We start from the raw sequence: 18,176 nt of genomic DNA, 5'->3' as shown, positions 1-18,176 counted from the left end.
TTTCTGCAGAATATGACTGTTCTTTGGTAAGACATTATATAGGAGTGACGTTGACTTCATTCCCCTCTTTGCAGAGGCTGGTCTGTGACTCCTTAACTCATGTATACATCTTCCTTTTACAGTATTTCAAGGACTTCTGTACCAATTTCCTCATACAGCATTTCAAGGAATGCCTTGTTGCTGTTTCCACATACACATCATTTGATCACAAAAACTCTTAAGCTTCACATAAATGGCTGTTACAAACTGAAAATATATCTTCATCAAGTTATAGCAACACATATATACAGAGTTCTAACCACTAATCCAAATCCTAGAGCTGTGTACAGGGTCATCTGAGCTCCTGGCTTGGGAAAGATTAAATTATTTTAAGAAGGAGGAAAATTATTTCAGATGGAATTCAAACGTGTAGTCAAAGCAGCGGTGTGACAGGCAGGGGATTTAGAATTCACAGCTTTTCTCACAAGATAGCTTCTGAAATGAAATGGGCAGATGAGTCTGTAATTGCTGTGGCTGTTGTTCATTCAAAGGGAACAGCTGCCTTACTCTGTCTGTGGTGTTTACATCTGAATATGTGGAAGGATTACTGCAGACGATGATGAATCTGATAATTTGGCCTGCTGTGTAATGAATATTAGGTTGGGAGTATTTTCTGTGCTGCAAAGGTAAAATATTCTAGGTAAATCACCATTAAGACATTGGCATTCACGCATGCACCTGGGAAAGGAATACTAGTTAACAGCCTCGAAGATTGTCTACAGTCCTTCACTTTCAAAACACCTTAATTTTCTTTCTAATCAGTATTGCTATTCTGACTAGTCTGTTGACCTATTAAAACTCATTATATCTTTCATTTCAAAATTCTGAAATCCAGTTTCTCTTGTAGTAAAAGCAGTCTTTATTACCAAGCCTACTTGCTCCCTGAAGAACTGCAGGAGTATCCCTGCACTTTCTCCAGACCCGTTCTAGAGACTTGTGTAATCTTTTGTATGCAAAAATCTTTTCTGATTATCTGCATTTCCAATAGCATTTTTTAAACAGATGGTTTTAAATAATTGTACTAGAAATACAAATCTTGTGTCTGTGTTTTTTAGCTAATGAAATGTTTTTTTAGATCAAGCGGCAGATGCTCCTGTCTCATCTCAACTGCTGTTACTACTTTCCATCCACTTGTTTATTCTCCTTTTCATTTCAACATTCGCTATAAAAAATAATCTAAAGAATTTATCTTCTATATTACACAAAAGTATAACCTAAGTATAAAGTATCTCATAATACATCTCTTTAGATTCTTTTAAAATACAGTTCTTTCGTCCACCCTTTGTCTCCTATTAAAAATCATTTCTTGCCTAGAAGGCACTGCAGTCTAGAGTTTCAAAGCTATTTGATACTCTTAAGTCCAAAAATTATGTTAAAATAGTTTAACCACCTTTGAGAATTGGGCCCTGTGACTTCCACTTCTGCTTGTTTTCCCTGTCTATGTGAAAAAAAGGCTACAACTCACTTCTGCTCCCATGTCTGGAAATGGCAGGCTGCCTCTCCAGAGGAGGTGGCTCTTGTCTTTCTATAGAAATTCCTCCAGGGTTCCTGCTTATGAACTTCATCTGGTCATTCAATGCATGAATATTACATTTAAAGTTCTGTGTGCGTGACTGCCTCAGGACTGACACGACACTCCACGATGGGATGCCAGAATCCCTCCCTACTTATTCCTCCAGGGTAAATTGATATTGCTTGCCTTGGAGTATTATAATTAGCTATATGGTTGTATCTGAAAATCAGGCACATGAATCTTCATCCTGGTCCTTTCTCTCTAGTGGTTCTATACTGAATGCGACACCAGCTTAATAGACTTTCCCTTTTAATTAAAACTTGCTGCACTAACTGAAAGTGCAACTCCTTCTATGATCATGGTCTTTCACAAGAGAATCCTCCAAAAATAATAAAGCTGATTTTCAATACGAGGAGGCTTTAAGGGGGCATGAGATCAATTTTTTTTTCATGAAAGCCGAGTCTAAATGCCTGCTGCTAAAAGATTAACAGACCAGAAATTTCAAAATAAATAAACAATTCTCCTCTCGTCACACATACATTTATTTGTGTATAGACAGGCTAATATAGATCTTCAGACAAACCAATGCATGCTAAGGTGGGAGGGATGACAGAGAGACAATTGCACCCATTTATATATAATCAGGCCTGAGGAGATGTTAGATAGTTAGCATAATTTAGCATCTTACCCAAGTTTGCTTTCTTCTTTAGTATCGTCAGGAGCAGGAACTGAAGTAGCCAACACCCTGCTGTGTTTCCTGTGAGGAAGAAACAAGAGCAAAGTAACCCTCATCTAATGGTGATTTATGCTCAGCCAGGTTTCTAATCCCACACCAAACTCCATTTCTAAAACAAACAGCAAACAAGGAATGCCAGGGCACCTGAGCTGTGGCAGTCCATTATCTGAAATCAGCACTATGAATCAAACATGAGTTCAGTTCACTGTGCATTTTAGATTTCTCTTTGGGCCCTCTTATGCCCCAGTTCACAGCTTACAATATATTTAATGCTGTTTGAATTCTGAATTTCCCGTGTAAGCTATATTTTAGGTATCTCTAAAGTCACGCTCCCAAGTTTCTTACGCAGACAGCAATGAGCCATAGGGTAAGTACACTTTTAATAATCTGGTTGTGGATAGTTGTACTTTTTAATACTGGGCAGATTGCTTTATGGTACTCCACTAAAAGGAAATATATGTGGGGAGTGCTACTGTCACAATACACGTTATCTACTTGTTTGGTAAAGACAGATAAGGATTCCTTAATGACTGAACAAAATTAATCCCACTGCGCTGAGCAACGTTAATTCTCTGTCTTCCTCAGCACTACCAAAATTTACTTCTACTATCTCTTCTTCTGATACTACACACAAAGATCTAACAGTATAGTCTGGTGCATGTCCAAAATTAGTATATAGTATATCAACTTTTTTAGAAGGTTAAATCACCTTTTTCAAAAGGTTAAAGTATCTCACACCAAGCCACACAGCTAGCTAGATTCTTATGCTAGATTCAGAGTTTCCTGGAATCCCCTAGCCTGGAGTTATCAGCCCAGCTGCTGTAACAGGGAAAGCTCAGCATTCACCTACTGAAGAAACAAGATTACCATGGATTTGCGCAATTCATTTTGGCAAAAAGCAATCTCAGAACACGTTCTTTTTGCTCCCATGTCAAGTGACTGATATCCACTTTTTCAGACTGGATTTTTTCCCTAAAAAACACAGAAAAGATCAGTGTATTAGAAGAAAATCACAAAGGCATATCTCTCATGGATTCTGTGTGTTTAAAACAGGTTTTCAGTTCTAGCTCTGCATTGTTCTTGTTCAGCTATTCATAGCATGTACATTAAAAAAATAAAGCTGAGCACACAGTGCTGTCTTGTCAACTTCTAAATCTATACCTCTCTAAAACAAGTAGAACAAATCCAATGATTTCTGTTCTGTTTGTAGTGGTTACAAATACTGGAAGGGGAAGCGTTAGTACCAATGTGCATTAGTTTCAAGTATTTCCTTGCTTCTTCTGTTCACACATAAAAGGGTCAATATGTATAACCAATATTTTCATTCTTGGCTCCAACCTCCTCCTTCTCTTGCTCCGAGGAGCACCTTCCTTAAATCTCTGTTACTACTTTCACCTCTGAGTTTTCATGAAGTGTTTCTGCTGTATCATTTTTGAGATAAGATAACCTGAACTGAACAAAGCGTTCTGACTGATTGTGTGTTGCTAAGTTATTCAATAGCCAATGCATACTAAGCAAACATTTTATTTGGGAGTAGGGTAATTTTGATCCCTCATCAAAGAGGTATGCAAGCTTCAGCTACGGGGGGCCTTAACTCTGTGCCTTAAAATCCAAGTGCCTGGACACTGCTGCAGTTTGTAGGCACAAATTTCTAGCAGGAGGTTGGAGACCTGTGATCCTGGCCACTGTGGCATGCATAGCCCTAATTTAAACTAAGCCGCATTCTAATAAAAATCCTGAAATACTCACACTTATAAATCTGAGATTTTGTTTTATTCATTATAAAATGTAATTCTGTCAATCAGTACTGTACTGTGTGAGATCTTGGTTTTGATATGTCAGTGTCTATTTCTTGTAATGGCTCAAATTTTAGATTACTGTGAAGCTTGAGGAAAACAGGCTTTGAAAGCACATTGTAAAGCAGGGGCTTCTGCCATATGGATGAACAGTTGAAAGAAGACTGGATTTGCCATCTACTGGATGTTTCTGTTAAAATAATCAGCAATATAGTAAAGAGCTGTTAGCATCTTAATTGTAATTTTTAGACTTCAATGTGTTAGCTCACTGGAGTGAGTAAAAAGTAGAAGAGCAACGCCTATAAAACAAAAAGATTAGAGAAACAACAATAATTATTGAAAGGAAACTGCAGAAGCACATCTATACTGGAAGTTCTGTATCAAATGCCACAGCACATGGCAGAATATTCAAAGAACTCTTTCAAGCTTATCTTTTAATTTAATCCATAGAAATAATGACCAAAACCTTATAGCCTAGTTGAAATTAAATGCCTACAAAGTCATTACGCATTGCTAGGATAGTACACCTCATAGTTATTCTCACTACAGAAGCCTCCACAAGCATCCAAATCCAGACAATATTATCATGCAAAGGGTTTTTTTCAGGTGTGCTAGGAAGATAAACACCAGTTTTTGATGTTTCAATATCAGTAGCATTTCTCTGCTTCCTCTAGGTCTCTGTACACACTATTTGTGCTATTTATGTTGCTTTTGAATGTTTTGATTTTGGGGAATTCTCCCTTCCCTGCACATGACTCCATCATTTTTCTGTAATAGGCAGTTTGGGCTTTTTTCATGTAGTGCTTTCTACTGGATATGATCTCCTGCTTCACATGTTCCAGAGCATCTAGGAAGAACCTTTCCACCTCAGTCCTCTCATTTAAGATATTCTGGGCTAGTTTCCTTACTCGGTTCATCTCCCGATCCTTCATTTCTAGTAGCTGCTGCAGTTTCTTAATCTCCAGCATGTTTGTCTGGTTTTCTGTCAGTGCCTGATGCTGTGTTTTCTGAGCCTCTCTCACAGATTCTCTGTTCATTCGACATAAGGCCGTCTCCAGCTTTTCCACTTTACGGTGCAGGTCTCTAATCTGTGCTTTCTGGCGATTGATCTGTAGGATCTTTTTTTGGATCAAACCCTCATTGGTTTCCTAAAAGATAAGAAGAAATTATTTGTGCTTTTATATAATTTGCACCAAATCTGGAGGTGGTTTTTTTTTTTCTCCCAACACTGACAATGTAGTAAACATGCTGGCACCTTCACATTGGAGAGTGAATACTTCTCTGTGATCGGGTTTTTGTTTACAAGAGAAGCCAGATAAAGAAGGCTTGGTATGTAATATACATAACAGAGAGACCTGTTCTTAGCTGGCTAGTGTAGGAAACCCTTCATTCTTTCTCCTCCATCATTAAGATAAAATATGAGCTCTTCTTCAAACAACTCTGAATTCAGTAACTGTGAAGGCATCTAACCAGGGAGAGGTCAGTCTCGGTAAATTTACATCTGTATCCAGATGTACCCCTTCCTGGAGGAGAACAAAACAGAATTAAAACCAGAGCAGAAACCTTCTCCTGTAATAGCAAAGCTTTGTCCTCTTCTAACTTCTGTACGATTTTCTGCAATTCTATTGTCGCTTTCATCTGGTAAGCAAATGCACCATGAAGACAAATATTCTTCTTAAACACCTCTCTCCCAGTGCTGTTCAGCTGCCTGAAGAGAGGAAAACAAAACCCCAGAGCTTTAATCACAACATTTCCTGCTTTTTTTTTTATTAATATCAATATTTCAGTGTCCTAATTTCAGAGCTAAGCTGTAGAATTCTCACAGGTCTATACCAAGTTTTCATAGCTTTGCTTCTAGTCCTACATCTGGACTGGGAGAATGAAGAAAACAGCAGTACCACTGTGATAATATTACCTCCAGTTCTCCCCTGGAACCGGCATGAGTCTTACAGTTTAAATGTAAGTGCTGACATCATCTTGACATTTGAAACACAAAAACAACCTAGGTCACACTGATTTTGCCCTTCAAAGCCCATGTGGTAACATGCACAAATTGTTATTTAGAACAGGGCTAAAATGGTTTTGTAAAGTAGAAAACAGGAAAAGCAAGTGTGTCTTACAGAATAGCCTCATCCTGGGTGGTCTCTGCCATCATTATTTGCTTTTTCTCAGCATCTTCTTCCAGTCCTTTCTGAAAGGGAGAAAAGCCTGTTTAAATTTTGCATGAGACCTGTGGCACCAAAGCTAAAATCTGAAACAGTATAAATTCTCAAATCACACCCACAGTTTTCAGCTCACCCACCTTCTTGCTACAGAAAGAATGAACCCCCCCAGAGCACTGAAGCTCCTTATGGAAGTGGAGAATACGGCCTCTCTGGGATCCTGACATCCCATGTTTTTCCTTGGAAAGCTACACCTAAACTCCAATGCATTCATCACACTTGTATTGACATGGCAAATTGTAAAGTACTCAGTGAAAAACTGTGAAGTCTATAAACCAGAGTAGTCAGTGGGAGAAATAATTTTGTTCTAATAAACCTTTGTTTAACTGCGTGCCAGTCTTTACCTTTGCTTCAAGAAACCTCCTCTCCAATCTCAAACCACTTCCTGATGTCTCCTGTTTGATATCTCCACACTCTCTTTTAACTATGATAAAAAATAAAATTTCTTTAATAGTGGTGTTTTATTTCAGCCACATAAATGTGGATGTACTCGTCAAGAAGGAATTTGATAGTCTCTCCTGGCACTACCCGCAGTCTTCATCAATTTTTTTACACAATCTATAAAATTAATTTAACATTCTGACTTGTATTATTGCTGTGCTTCCCCTTCAGAGTTCACCTAATGCCCATATTTTCACAACACTGACAGTCATTCACACACACCCTGTCACTGTTTAATGCTCAGTTTTAGAAATCCACTTTACTTTGTCTATTCATTCAACAATCAAGATCATTGAAAGTCCAATGCCCCAAGCGTTCTTTGAAACATGCCTGCTAACTCGCATTGAATATCTTAGCTTAAAAGCAGCTATATACTAACAATCTAAATGCTGTTGACCAATCATTTCTCTCCACGTGTTGTTGTAGTAAGGTTCGGGATGTGGTAAAGACACAGACACAACAGATAAATCAAAACACAATTTCTTTATTGCTCCCAAGGAAAAAGCGATACCAAAAAAAAACCCCCCAAACCCCCCAATCATATTCACAATGCTGTACTTGCCAATGTAATCATGACCTCAGGTGACAGAGCCCGCATGGAGTCGGGACGGAGGTAGAGTGGCAGGCACGATCTCTTAAGCGGGGGTCCCCGCGGAGACAACGCTGGTCTCGGTGTGGTGGATGTCTCACTCCCTCTTTGTTCTCTCCATCTTTTATAGCATTGTGCATCCTGCCACGCAGGGCCAGTACGTGCCAGGAGGCAGGAGCAACTCCACCCTCGCATGGTCCATAACCTCAGAGGAGGTGCGCAAGCACGCTCCTCCTCTGGAGGGGCTCTCATCACTCTTACGGGGTCTTGCCTTCCTCATCATACTCTTCATCAGCTCAACTTTGACCTTCAAACCGAGTCTGGAGGACAAATGCAGTTACCTTGGCGATCTGCCTAGTTGCAAGACAGCTGTGTTTCCTCTTTGGCTCCATCCAGGTGAATTAACTTCCTTACTTGCGTCCCTAATGGTACATGATTGCTTAACCAGTGTCCTTCACCTCATAATGTTTTCCTTATTTCAGCCTCTACAGATCAAGTATTTTTTTCATCCCTAATACACCACGGAAAGCATTTGGTGTTAGTTCTAAGACCCTTCTTGCAAAAAAATTCCAGTAGAGCTGAGTCAGCAAGGCACTTGAATTGCTCAAGGCACTTTTTTCACGTCACCAGTCAGCTCGGATAATTTTTTTATTTCAGGCTGAAATGTTTTTCAAGCAATACTACTATTCAATATTTGTATCATAGCTTCAAAGTATCTCTGATTAGGTCATGTGATGGGTAAGTGCTTAGTGAAAGACAGTCCCTAGTTTTCTATTCTAAATGGCTTCTGTGGTTGAAAAGATGATACAAGTATTCACATCCTAACTGAGCTAACTAGTGAGAAATCAGTCAGACTCATAATCCTTACAGTTCATTGCTAGTTCCTCCATACAGATCTTTAAAGTGTACACTAGATGCTCTAGTCCATCCACATACATGTTTGTATGATTCCCTGTTACTGTGTAAAAAATCAAAGCTAACCCCACAGCACCATTACAGAAGTGAGTTCTGGTTACAGAATTTGCATTTTATCAGCCTAGTGCTTTTCCTCACTCTCCGCGAACTGTGAAGAAAACAATTCCGATCGGCTGTGTCTGTTCTTCTCCACTCCCAAACTCTATGCTGCCATGCAGACAGAAAAGTTGCTTTTTAAATAAATATTGCAAATGCGTATTTAAGACAAGCTTATATCTTCCAGCTCTTTCTCCATAGCTGCTTTCTCCCTGTGGAAATCCTTTATTAATTTCAGCTTTAATTGAATTTGGCCAATTTCTCCAACTTTTTTTTGAAATTTCTCTTCCACTTCTTTTATTTGTTGGGCATAACAATCTGCCTGCAAACCAGAAATTCTCAATAAGAAGAAAGCAAAATGAGAAAAAACAATCATCAAATATTCTAACATAAAACACACAGCACACAGAACTGAATGTCTGAAATTATACCAAGCTGCAGTGTTTTAAAAATCACGAGGAACTCATCATTAGAAGAAATGCTGCAAACCCAGCAGAAGCTACCAGCCAGTGAAACAACAAGTCTAGAAATGAACAGTAAGTTTCAACCAACATCCCTAATATCATTGTACTGGGTTTACGTGGCAAGGTTTTGGTAGTGGGGGGGCTATAGGGGTGGCTTCTGTGAGAAGCTACTGGAAGCTTCCCTTATGTCTGATGGACCCAATGCCAGCCGGCTCCAGGACGGACCAGCTGCTGGCCAAGGCCGAGCCCATCAGCGACGATGGTAGCACCTCTGTGATAACATATTGAAGAAGAGGAAAAAAACTCCTGCGCACCTGCAGTGGGAAGAGCAGAGTGAGACTATGTGGGAGAAACAACTCTGCAGACACCAAGCTCAGTGCAGAAAGCGGGGGAGGAGGTGCTCCAGGCACTGGAGCAGAGGATCCCCTACATCCTATGGAGAAGACCATGGTGAGGCAGGCTGTGCCCCTGCAGTCCATGGAGGTCCACGGTGGAGCAGAGATCCACCTGTAGCCCATGGAAGGGACCCCACGCCAGAGCAGGTGGATGCCCCAAGGAGGCTGTGACCCCGTGGGGAGCCCGTGCTGGAACAGGCTCCTGCCAGGACCTGCAGACCTGTGGAGAGAGGAGCCCACGCTGGAGCAGCTTTGCGGGTAGAACCTGTCACCCCAGGGCGACCCATACTGGAGCAGTCTGTGAAGAACAGCAGTCTGTGGGAAGGACTCCTGTTAGAGAAGTTCATGGAGGACTGTCTCCCATGGGAGGGACCCCACGCTCGAGCAGAAGAGTGTGAGGAGGAGGAAGCGGCAGAGACAACGTGTAGTGAACTGACCGTAATCCCCATTCCCCGTCCCCCTGCACTGCTCAGGGGGAAGAGGCAGAGCAATTTGGAGTAAAGTTAAGCCCGGGAAGCAGGGAGGGGTGGGGGCAGGTGTTTTAAGATTTGGTTTTATTTCTCATTATCCTGCTGTGATTTGATTGGTAATAAATTAAAGTCTGTTTTGCCCATGACAGTAATTGGCAAGTGATTTCCCCGTCTTCATCTCGACCCACAAGTGTTTCATTGTACTTTTCTCCCCTGGTCCAGCTGAGGAGGGGGAGTGATAGAGTGGCTTGGTGGTCACCTGGAGTTCAGCCAAGGGCAACCCACCACATCTATCATCTATAGCCTTTCTTGCTCCTTATAATTTGAGGATGAGAGCAAGCTCCTTGTGGAGTCTCCTTGATGGGATTTAACTGTCTGAAAGTGAAGATGAGCACAGTTCTGTGTTTCTTACTGAAGCCAGACTAACACATAACAATTTTCTCAGCTCTTTTTAAGAAATCTTGGTTCAACAGTAATGGATGGAGGAGAACTATAAAAGAATTCATAGTAGCTATTGATTATCTCAGTAAAAATGAAACATGTTTTTGCTGTGCCTCTGGCCTCACCGTTACTCAGCTGGTTCCTAATACTATTTCAGATGCTATAAAATATTCCTGCTACTATCTGAAATAATACTACAAAGTCATGGGATAAGTCCCACAGCACCATTGGTTTTTTTCAAGTCATTTCTTCATGCAATATTTTTGCATCAAAACCTGTAACAGTTAACTGACCTAGCTTGTTCCTCATAGTAAAATCAGAACTACTTTTCAGCCTGCTCAGAAGATCCCACTGTTCCGAGGACAAAGAGAAAAGTTCATTCACCAGCTGCTGCTTCTCTTCTTGCGCTTGCTGTTTCAAATCAATCAGGTCCTGCTTCAGTTTCTCAAACTGTGAAAAAAGAAATCAAGAAACAATAACTGGGGGGGGGGGGAAGAGTATCCTTGCTGTGTTCTTCTCTTCAAACTTAATTATAAGACACAGAAAGAAGGGAAAGGCCACTCATTTGCAGTGTTCAGGTCAATTCAGCCATGTTTAAAACTGTTTGATTTGTGCTGAGCATAGGAAATAATGTAAACTTAAACTATAAATACCCACACGTATTAGATACAAGCAGATGTGCAACTCTGCTGAAAAATTAAAACTATGTGGGCAGAGGGTTTTATTCCTGTTTTCGACAGTGGTGCAATGTTAGAGAAGCAGTTTAGGAAAGGAGAGAAAAAAAGACAGCTACGGAGAGAAAATCAGGCAGCTGGAAAACGGTCTGGATATGATCTTCTATACTGGATATGCTGAAGGAAAACGGTGGGATGCGAGCAAGAAAACTGCCTCCTACCATTTGACCTCACCAGTATCCTGGGGATCAGAGCTCTGTGTCTTCTTACTCACTAAATACGATGTTAAAGTAATTTAATTTTAGTTTCCATTTTCAGTTTCTTTCTCCAACTGAAAAAAAGGGGCTTGCTTGGCACTTGGACTTAGAAAGGTGGGAACAGGGCTAAAGCAAAATAATCTGCGATAGAGGAGACGGAAGCTACAGGCAGCTCTGCTTTATCTCCACGGCACTCCGAGTGGAGCTCGGCACCGTTTTCTCTAACACCTTCTCCAGGCAGCCAAAGCCAGCGGGCTCCCCCTTCGCCTTCCATCTTTTCAGGCTGACCAGACGCTTCAGCGTCCTCCGCACACTGCGGCGCCGGTGCCCCCGACCATCGCGGGGCCCCTCCCCCGAGTTCGCCCCGGTACACCGCGCTCTCGCCTGCACCGCGGCGGAGCGAAACCGCTAGGCCGCGATCCCGCCGTGAGGGAGCCGGCCCCTGGGCGAAGAGCCGGCGGGGGGGGGGCGGGGGAGAGGGGCCTGCCCGGCTGCGCGCACCTCCGCCGCCGCCTCCCGGCCTTGCTTCGTGAGGGAGGCGACGGCGACCGCGACCGCCGCCGCGCCGCCTCCTCCTCCTCCCCCCCGCGTCCTGCTGCCGCCACAGCAGCTCCGCGCTGCTCCCGGACCGACGCCCTCCCCGCCATGGCCGCCGCCGCGTCTCCACGGCAACCCGCCCCGCCCCGTCGCCTCGGTTACCGGCCGCGCGCGCCGCCCGCCTCGGGACACCCCCCCCACGTCCCCCCCTCCCGTCCGCGCTCCCGCCCGCCGGAGCGAGGACACGGAAACCGACCGGCGCCCTCCCTCGACGCGCAACTCGCGCGACGGGCGCGGTCACGCGGGCGCGCTGAGGTGACGCGCAGGACCCGGCGAGATGTGGCGCCGCCAGCGCCGGGAGCCGCCGGTGAGCGCTCGCGGCGGCGGCGGCGGCGGGCGGGAGGTGCGTGACAGCGCGGCGCTGCCCTGGAAACCGCGCCCCTTCCCGCCGCCCTGTGCGGAGGGAGCCGGAGCGCGGGGGCTGCCGGGGGCCCGCCGGCTGCGGCAGAGGGGCGGGCGGGAAGGAGCCACTCCGGGCGCCCCGTGAGGGAGCTCCGCTGGGCCGTGGCGGCCTCGGGGGAGCGGCGTGAGACCCTGTGGAGCTTCGGCGGCGTTTCCGTTACCGCCCGGGGCGGGGGGAGGGAGGCGCCATCCGCCGCCGCGGGTGGCTGAGGAGGAAGAAACGGGCATTTCTGCGAGTCTCCCTGCGTCGGGGGGTCGGTGCCGGCTGCGGGGTCCCGGGGGGAGCCGCGGAGGCTTGCGCCCGGGGCGGGAAGGCGGAGGTGGGGGAGCCGCGCTCGGCGTGTGGGTTTACCTGGTGGCTGTTTGGCGCGGAGGTGTGGAGAAGTTCGGGAAGCTCCGGCCCTGCCGACGGTTCGGTTTGGGGAAGGGGCGCTGGGGTGCCCTGTCGTGTGTCCCCCGTCACTCGCGGTGAAGCTCTGGTGGGTGCCCGCGAGGCGCCGTGCTGGCCTTTGGGCGGGAGTGCTTCCCCGCGCTGAGGCTGGAGCAAAAGCCCGCTCTCCGCACTCGAAGTGGGCTTTCTGAGCGCGGGCCGGTCCGGCGCGAGCCGTTATTCCCAGCATGCGGCTCCGAGGCTGGGGCCGGTCGCGCTGCCGGGGAGCCGGGCGGGCGCTGCGGCCTCTCGGAAGGCGGCCCTTGGTCTCGCTCAACAGCGAGGTTGAAAACCCGCTTAGCCGGGAGGGAGAATTAACAAATAATGTGTATTTGGAGCCTCGGTGCGGGCAAAAAGATTAAAGCTGCTGATAACGCCTGTTTGTGAGTTTGCTTCTGTTTTTTTTCCGCCGCTGAAAACTCTAGATCCAGAATTTTACCCCAAATGCGTGTGTGCAAAGCATGTGGTGCCGTTATCTTTATGGAAATGCTGTAAACTTCTACCAACGAATTCAGTTATTCCTTCTGCTGTGATTTTTAAACCGTGTGCTTTTCAGAAACTTCAATTTTTGTCAAATCCAAGAAACTTTTTTTTTTTTTTACTAGATAAAAATAAGTCAAGAAAAAATGTAGTGATGTTTTGTTTCAGGGAAAAAAAACAAGGCAAAAATGTCTTTGTCTAGTCGTGAGTGTTAAGTGTAAAAGCCACTCATCTGGGAAAGAGATCTTGTTACCGTAAGAGCTGTTCATCTGGAAAATAGATTTTGGTACTGGTTTAGTGCAGACAATGACTTTCCATTCTGAATGATTTTTGGTGTGCTTGAGCAATAAAAACCAGTATTTATGAATTATGTAACTCGTCTATTTTTGATTCCTAAAATATTTGCCTAAATGTTTATGTCATACATATTTATAATAATTTTCTAATATTTTTCTTTATATACAAGTATTTCCCAATAATATTTTAGGAAATAGAAGGGAAATTCTTGTGTATCTTGGATACACAGCTTTTCCTTCCCCTCAGGTCAACCAGTTTCCTTTTTACAGGGAGATGCTCCTGTTGCTGCTTTTTGGGTTTCGCATGTTCTTTTGTCAGAAATATTTGAGAATGTGGGTGAGGCTTTCTTGTTTTGAAAATTACCAGTGTTTCTGTGTAGGGTGAACTCTAAGTAAGGTTGTGTTTTGCTGTCTTAAGGTTTCTTATTATTATTCTGGCATTGTTTTTCCTCTTGTTCTTTAAGGAGAGTTTGGATGGGGTTTTTTGTTTCCTTTTTTTTTTTCTCTCTTTCTATTCGTGCTTTCATTATTGGCAGACTCTACGAAGCATCCCAGTATTTTTGGATCATACAGTCTGTGTAGCTCCTAAACCTTTGTACCAGATGTACTTCAACCTTTTGGTTTAGTATCTAATATCAGCCTTACACAGATGATACTTACATGTGTTTCTCTGTGTAGGGAAATGAGTGTTCTACCTTGTGTCGCTGGGCTCAGGCCAGCGCTGTTGAGGTCAAATGTAACGTCTGTGTAAATGTTTTACCAACAGGTTGAACTCTGTTAACTTTCAACTTGTTGAAATTCGCCCCATGTGATTATCTGAGCATGTTCGCTGTTTGTATTGAGCAATGACAAACCTGAATTTGAATAAAACACCTTGACTGATATTTTACGTGCCTCCATGACTTTATAATTTGCGTGACACATAGTCCACTCCTACTAGCTGAAAGCGAAGGTGAAGAAAAGAAGTGCAGGCGCAGTGTCTCTTGTCATCCCACTCCGAAGTGGTTTTCATTAGGAATCTCTGGAGTGGAATAGCTGTTGCTTCCATCCTGCTTCAGGTGTGTGCCTAATGTGTTCACAATCAATGTTGATTATTCCTGCTTGATTATAAAGGCAGTAACTGGAACCTACTGACAGCGATCTCTGCGTTTTACCTGCTAAGCTGCTTGCTTGTATTCATGGACTTGTGCTCATATTACTGTTACCCTGTTTTCTCCTTTCTGTTAGTTGTTCATTTTATCCATCCTGTTGTATTCTGCTAGCAACTAGGATTTCAAGTTGTTGGAGAGGAACTGTTTTGGAAATATTTTTCCTTCTCAGTAACTAATCCCTTGCCTATCTCTACCCTAAGTTTTTTCTTCTAACCCTTTATTTCCAAATTCCTTTTCCATTGTCATTTCTGTTATGCTCTCCCAATTTCCCCTCTCTTGTCTCCAATTTCTTACTCTCCTCATCTATTTTTATGCTTCTTGTGGACATTGTTTTGATAGTGTGCTTGATTAAATGGTCTTCACCACTCATCGAAGAGGCTCGATGTGCTTTTTTAATTCTTAGTGAGGGTGGAGAAGAATAAAATCCTGAGGGTTTGGGTTTTGGTTTGTTTTTTTTTTATCCTTAAGAGGATAAAGGTGGAAAGGAAAGAAGTCAGGAGAGTAGAGAGTGGAAAGTGTAAAAGAGTGGTGGATGTCTGAGAAGGGATAGAGAAGAGAAGCTTAGTGAGGGAGTGTTTCATGGGAGGCTAAGGCTCATCCATGATTAGATCTGTTAAGAAAAGTCTGTGTTAATGATGGCAGTTGCTCAGATATTTTTGGATCACTGGAGTTTCTGAGGCTTGCATAAGTGTCACATGTGCCATTTGTAATAGAACTCTGGAGTTCATTCTTAAGACAGGTGCTTGGGTTGTATCAGCAAAATTGATTTTTCAGTGCTTGGGTTGTATCAGCAAAATTGATTTTTCAGTAAAATTGGTTGTTCAGTAGGCAAAATCCTTACATTGCGTGGGAACAGCAAGACCTCTTCTGACCAGCTTCTGACCAGGTAGTACTCATTAATGTGGGCACAACTTCTTGGATTTTCTGTAGGCTTCTTTGCTGTGATGAAGCAAACATGAGTAATGCCAGCTGCATCTTAGTACAAATCCATAGCTGTGAAGCTGCAAACGGCTCAGCGCTGTTCATGACTCTGTTCAGGACAGGACTTTTAAGTTGTGACAGGTTAGGACTAGGTTTTTACTCATTTCCACAAAAATTGCAAATGCTTTAGAAACTACTACAGTTGGAGTTGATCTGTCACAGAGGGTGGCCAGGGCTGTTGCGCGTGTGTGGAATTATAAAGTCACTTCTTCCTCTTCTCAGGATGTGCTTCTATGACAGAGTGGATCAAGAGCTTGTGGTTCTGTCCGCAGCGCTCTGTGTTTACCAGGAATGTGAGGGTACAAATAAAGGTCGCCAAAGACAGGGCGAGGTGACCCTTCTGCAGGGGCCTGTGCGTTTTGTTTGCCCTACAGATCGCTGAACACTTGGGTGAGTTAGAGAGGCGCTCGAGGAGTCACCCAGCGTGACGCTGCTTACTGAGAGTGGGTGAAAGTTAATCTAGCTTTGCTGTAACTGGGGACAAAGGTGAAGGGTGGAAATAATAAAAATCATACAAGGACTGAATCTGGGATAAAAGGTAGTGGAGGAGAAGTGAGTTCTTTGGGCGTGGGAGAAAGGTGTGTGGAAATAGAGGCTGTGTCAGGTTCCCATAGAAAAGAAAGGAGAGAGGTTGGGATTAGGAATGAATAAACGTGGGATAGAGAGAGTAAATAGAGATTTTGAGAGAATGAACGTAGCGGGGCGGAGCAGATCACTAAAAGACAATCAAATGTAAGGGCTAGAAGTGGGTGAGGGTGTCTGTTGGGGCAGATGAACTGCCATATGAAGTAGAATGTTCAGTCCTGTAGGCAGATGGATGTGTTACCCAGTGTGTGGAGAATGATAAGGAGCTGTTTGCACCCTCTGTATGCGGAGTGCTGTGTGTGCGTGTCAGTGCAGGCGATACTGCGTATGGTGGGGCATCTGGCCATATGCTCTTTTCTGCTGTTAAATTGCAAATAATGAAGATAGCTATATATTATCCTCCTTTTCACCTGGGCGTCGAACGAACCCTATCATTTCTGTGCCCGTATCTTTCCTTTATTAGCATTTCTTAGGAAAAATATGTGCTAAGAGATACATGTTAATGGAGAGGAGGTGTAGTTGTGTCTTGATATGCAATACTGCATCACACAACTTGGGGGCCTTGGCTTATAGAAGCTGTGTAAGCAACCTGAGTGTTCAGGGCAACTGGTCTAGATGTGAGAGTATGGTGGGGTTTTGCTGTTTGGTTTTTTTTTTGTAATTCTGAAAGTGAAAACTGTGTCAGGAGAAAAAGATGAAAAACCAAAATGAAGACAGAAAGGAAAAGTGTGGAAAATACAGAACCCAGGTGCACCTTACAATTCAGTCCCTCTTGTACAGCACAGGCCTTTCTTGGGGACAGGCGTGCTGCTGGAAGGATATGCCTTCACTCCCTCTGTGCGCGAATCTCTCCCAGCAGCTGTTCTTAGCCTGGGATGAAATTCTCTTTGTTTGTGACTTTGAATAACACTTGTGTTCTGCCACAGCATCTCAAGTGTGTAAATGGTAGGGCAAAGTGGTTCTGCCCTGAGCTCCCCTTTGGTGTTGCTTCTTTTCAGGTAACATTTGGGTTTTTTGGAAGTTCTGGGGACTCTAAATGTTAAGAACCTTCAAGGTAAATCAGAGAAAAAAACTGTCTAGGTGAAGTCAAATCTAGAAATACTGGGAAGCAAACTGCTTCAACTCTTTTGCATTTTGGAAATGGAAAAACCTTTACTCTGAAAGAACAAATAACTTATATGCAGTTGTAGCACTAAGTGCAGTAAACAACATCTTTTGGATGAGGTGTTGAAAAGCATCTAAATGCCAGAATATACGTGTACAGGCTGTTTGGTTGGTTGTTTTTTTGGTTTTCTTTTAGTTTTTCCCCCTTACAGACTTTGAGCAAAGGGCTTTTGGTGATTTCCATTCCTGCTTTTTTTTTCTCTACAGGACCTCCTGCAGCTCTGTGATTGCTGACACATGCTTGAGTGCCTCAAGGAGTCCTGGCAAGATGTCATCTTCCAGACTTCCCATCCTTCTAGCATTGGCATTTTCCTCTTTGTCCTTTGTTCTTTCCCATTCGAACAGGGAGATGTGGTTTCAGAATTTTTTGCCACCTAACATGTGCCCTATAAATGCCAAAGCCAACACTTTTTATGGCATAATGTTTGACGCAGGAAGCACTGGAACCCGGATTCACATTTACACCTTTGTGCAGAAGAACCCAGGTAAGACCCTGTGCCAGTCCATGTACTTGGAGTATGTTGACTTAGGTTCCAGCATCCCAAAAGAGGGGGTTTTTTCCCAACAGAGCATTTGGGAACAACTGAAGATTTCTAGTTTGTCATTCCAATGGTCCTCTGGCAGATGATTATTGTCCATTTGTGCTGGTGTTTTGCTGTGAAAATATCTTTTTTTGTAGATTTTTTGAAACTCAAGAGGTTTAATTCTGGGTGTACTGGAGAGTTCTGAATTTCCAAAGATTTTCATCTATGTGGCAGTTTAAATGAATGTTTCATTGAGTTGGAAAGAGGCTTATGCTGGTTTTGTGAAGTTGCATGTTACCTTGAATTATATGGAGAGATACTTACATTCTGCATAAGTTTATATGTCACATTTAAAGCAAATTAAAATCAGTAAATTAAAGAGTTATAAGCACCAAAGATCTGAGACATTTTCAGGAGAAGTCCTGTGTGCAGATGCTCCACACTTCAGTATATCTGCTTCTGACACAGTGCAGAGGTACCCAGGTTGGCTGCACACACAACAGGATTCAAGAGAGTGA

At 43.6% G+C, this 18,176-nt stretch overlaps 2 protein-coding genes across 5 annotated transcripts in view; one reads left to right on the top strand and one right to left on the bottom strand.

Annotated features, from left to right (window-relative positions):
* Nucleotides 1-2,184: 2,184 nt before the first annotated feature.
* BBOF1 (basal body orientation factor 1) lies at nucleotides 2,185-12,667 on the bottom strand. The gene is given in 11 exon segments (XM_075427143.1): nucleotides 2,185-2,309; nucleotides 3,156-3,260; nucleotides 4,712-5,232; nucleotides 5,648-5,792; nucleotides 6,205-6,275; nucleotides 6,651-6,682; nucleotides 6,685-6,730; nucleotides 8,526-8,669; nucleotides 10,502-10,567; nucleotides 11,550-11,640; nucleotides 12,117-12,667. Coding segments are annotated over 11 exon segments (1,845 nt in total). The 3' UTR covers nucleotides 2,185-2,236.
* ENTPD5 (ectonucleoside triphosphate diphosphohydrolase 5 (inactive)) overlaps nucleotides 11,817-18,176 on the top strand; it is a 25,263-nt gene continuing 18,903 nt past the window's right edge. Inside the window, exons 1-2 of one of the 4 annotated variants that reach the window (XM_075425523.1) lie at nucleotides 11,817-11,952; nucleotides 17,342-17,619. In XM_075425523.1, the coding sequence (XP_075281638.1) occupies nucleotides 17,403-17,619 (217 nt within the window). In that variant the 5' untranslated portion in view covers nucleotides 11,817-11,952; nucleotides 17,342-17,402. Of the gene's footprint in view, nucleotides 11,989-14,152; nucleotides 14,312-17,341; nucleotides 17,620-18,176 lie in introns of those variants that run through there. The other 3 variants (XM_075425519.1, XM_075425521.1, XM_075425520.1) reach the window with 3 other exon arrangements.

Source organism: Opisthocomus hoazin, chromosome 7, assembly GCF_030867145.1.
Source record: "Opisthocomus hoazin isolate bOpiHoa1 chromosome 7, bOpiHoa1.hap1, whole genome shotgun sequence".
NCBI lineage: Eukaryota > Metazoa > Chordata > Aves > Opisthocomiformes > Opisthocomidae > Opisthocomus > Opisthocomus hoazin.
This window is presented reverse-complemented; position numbering and strand designations above follow the sequence as displayed.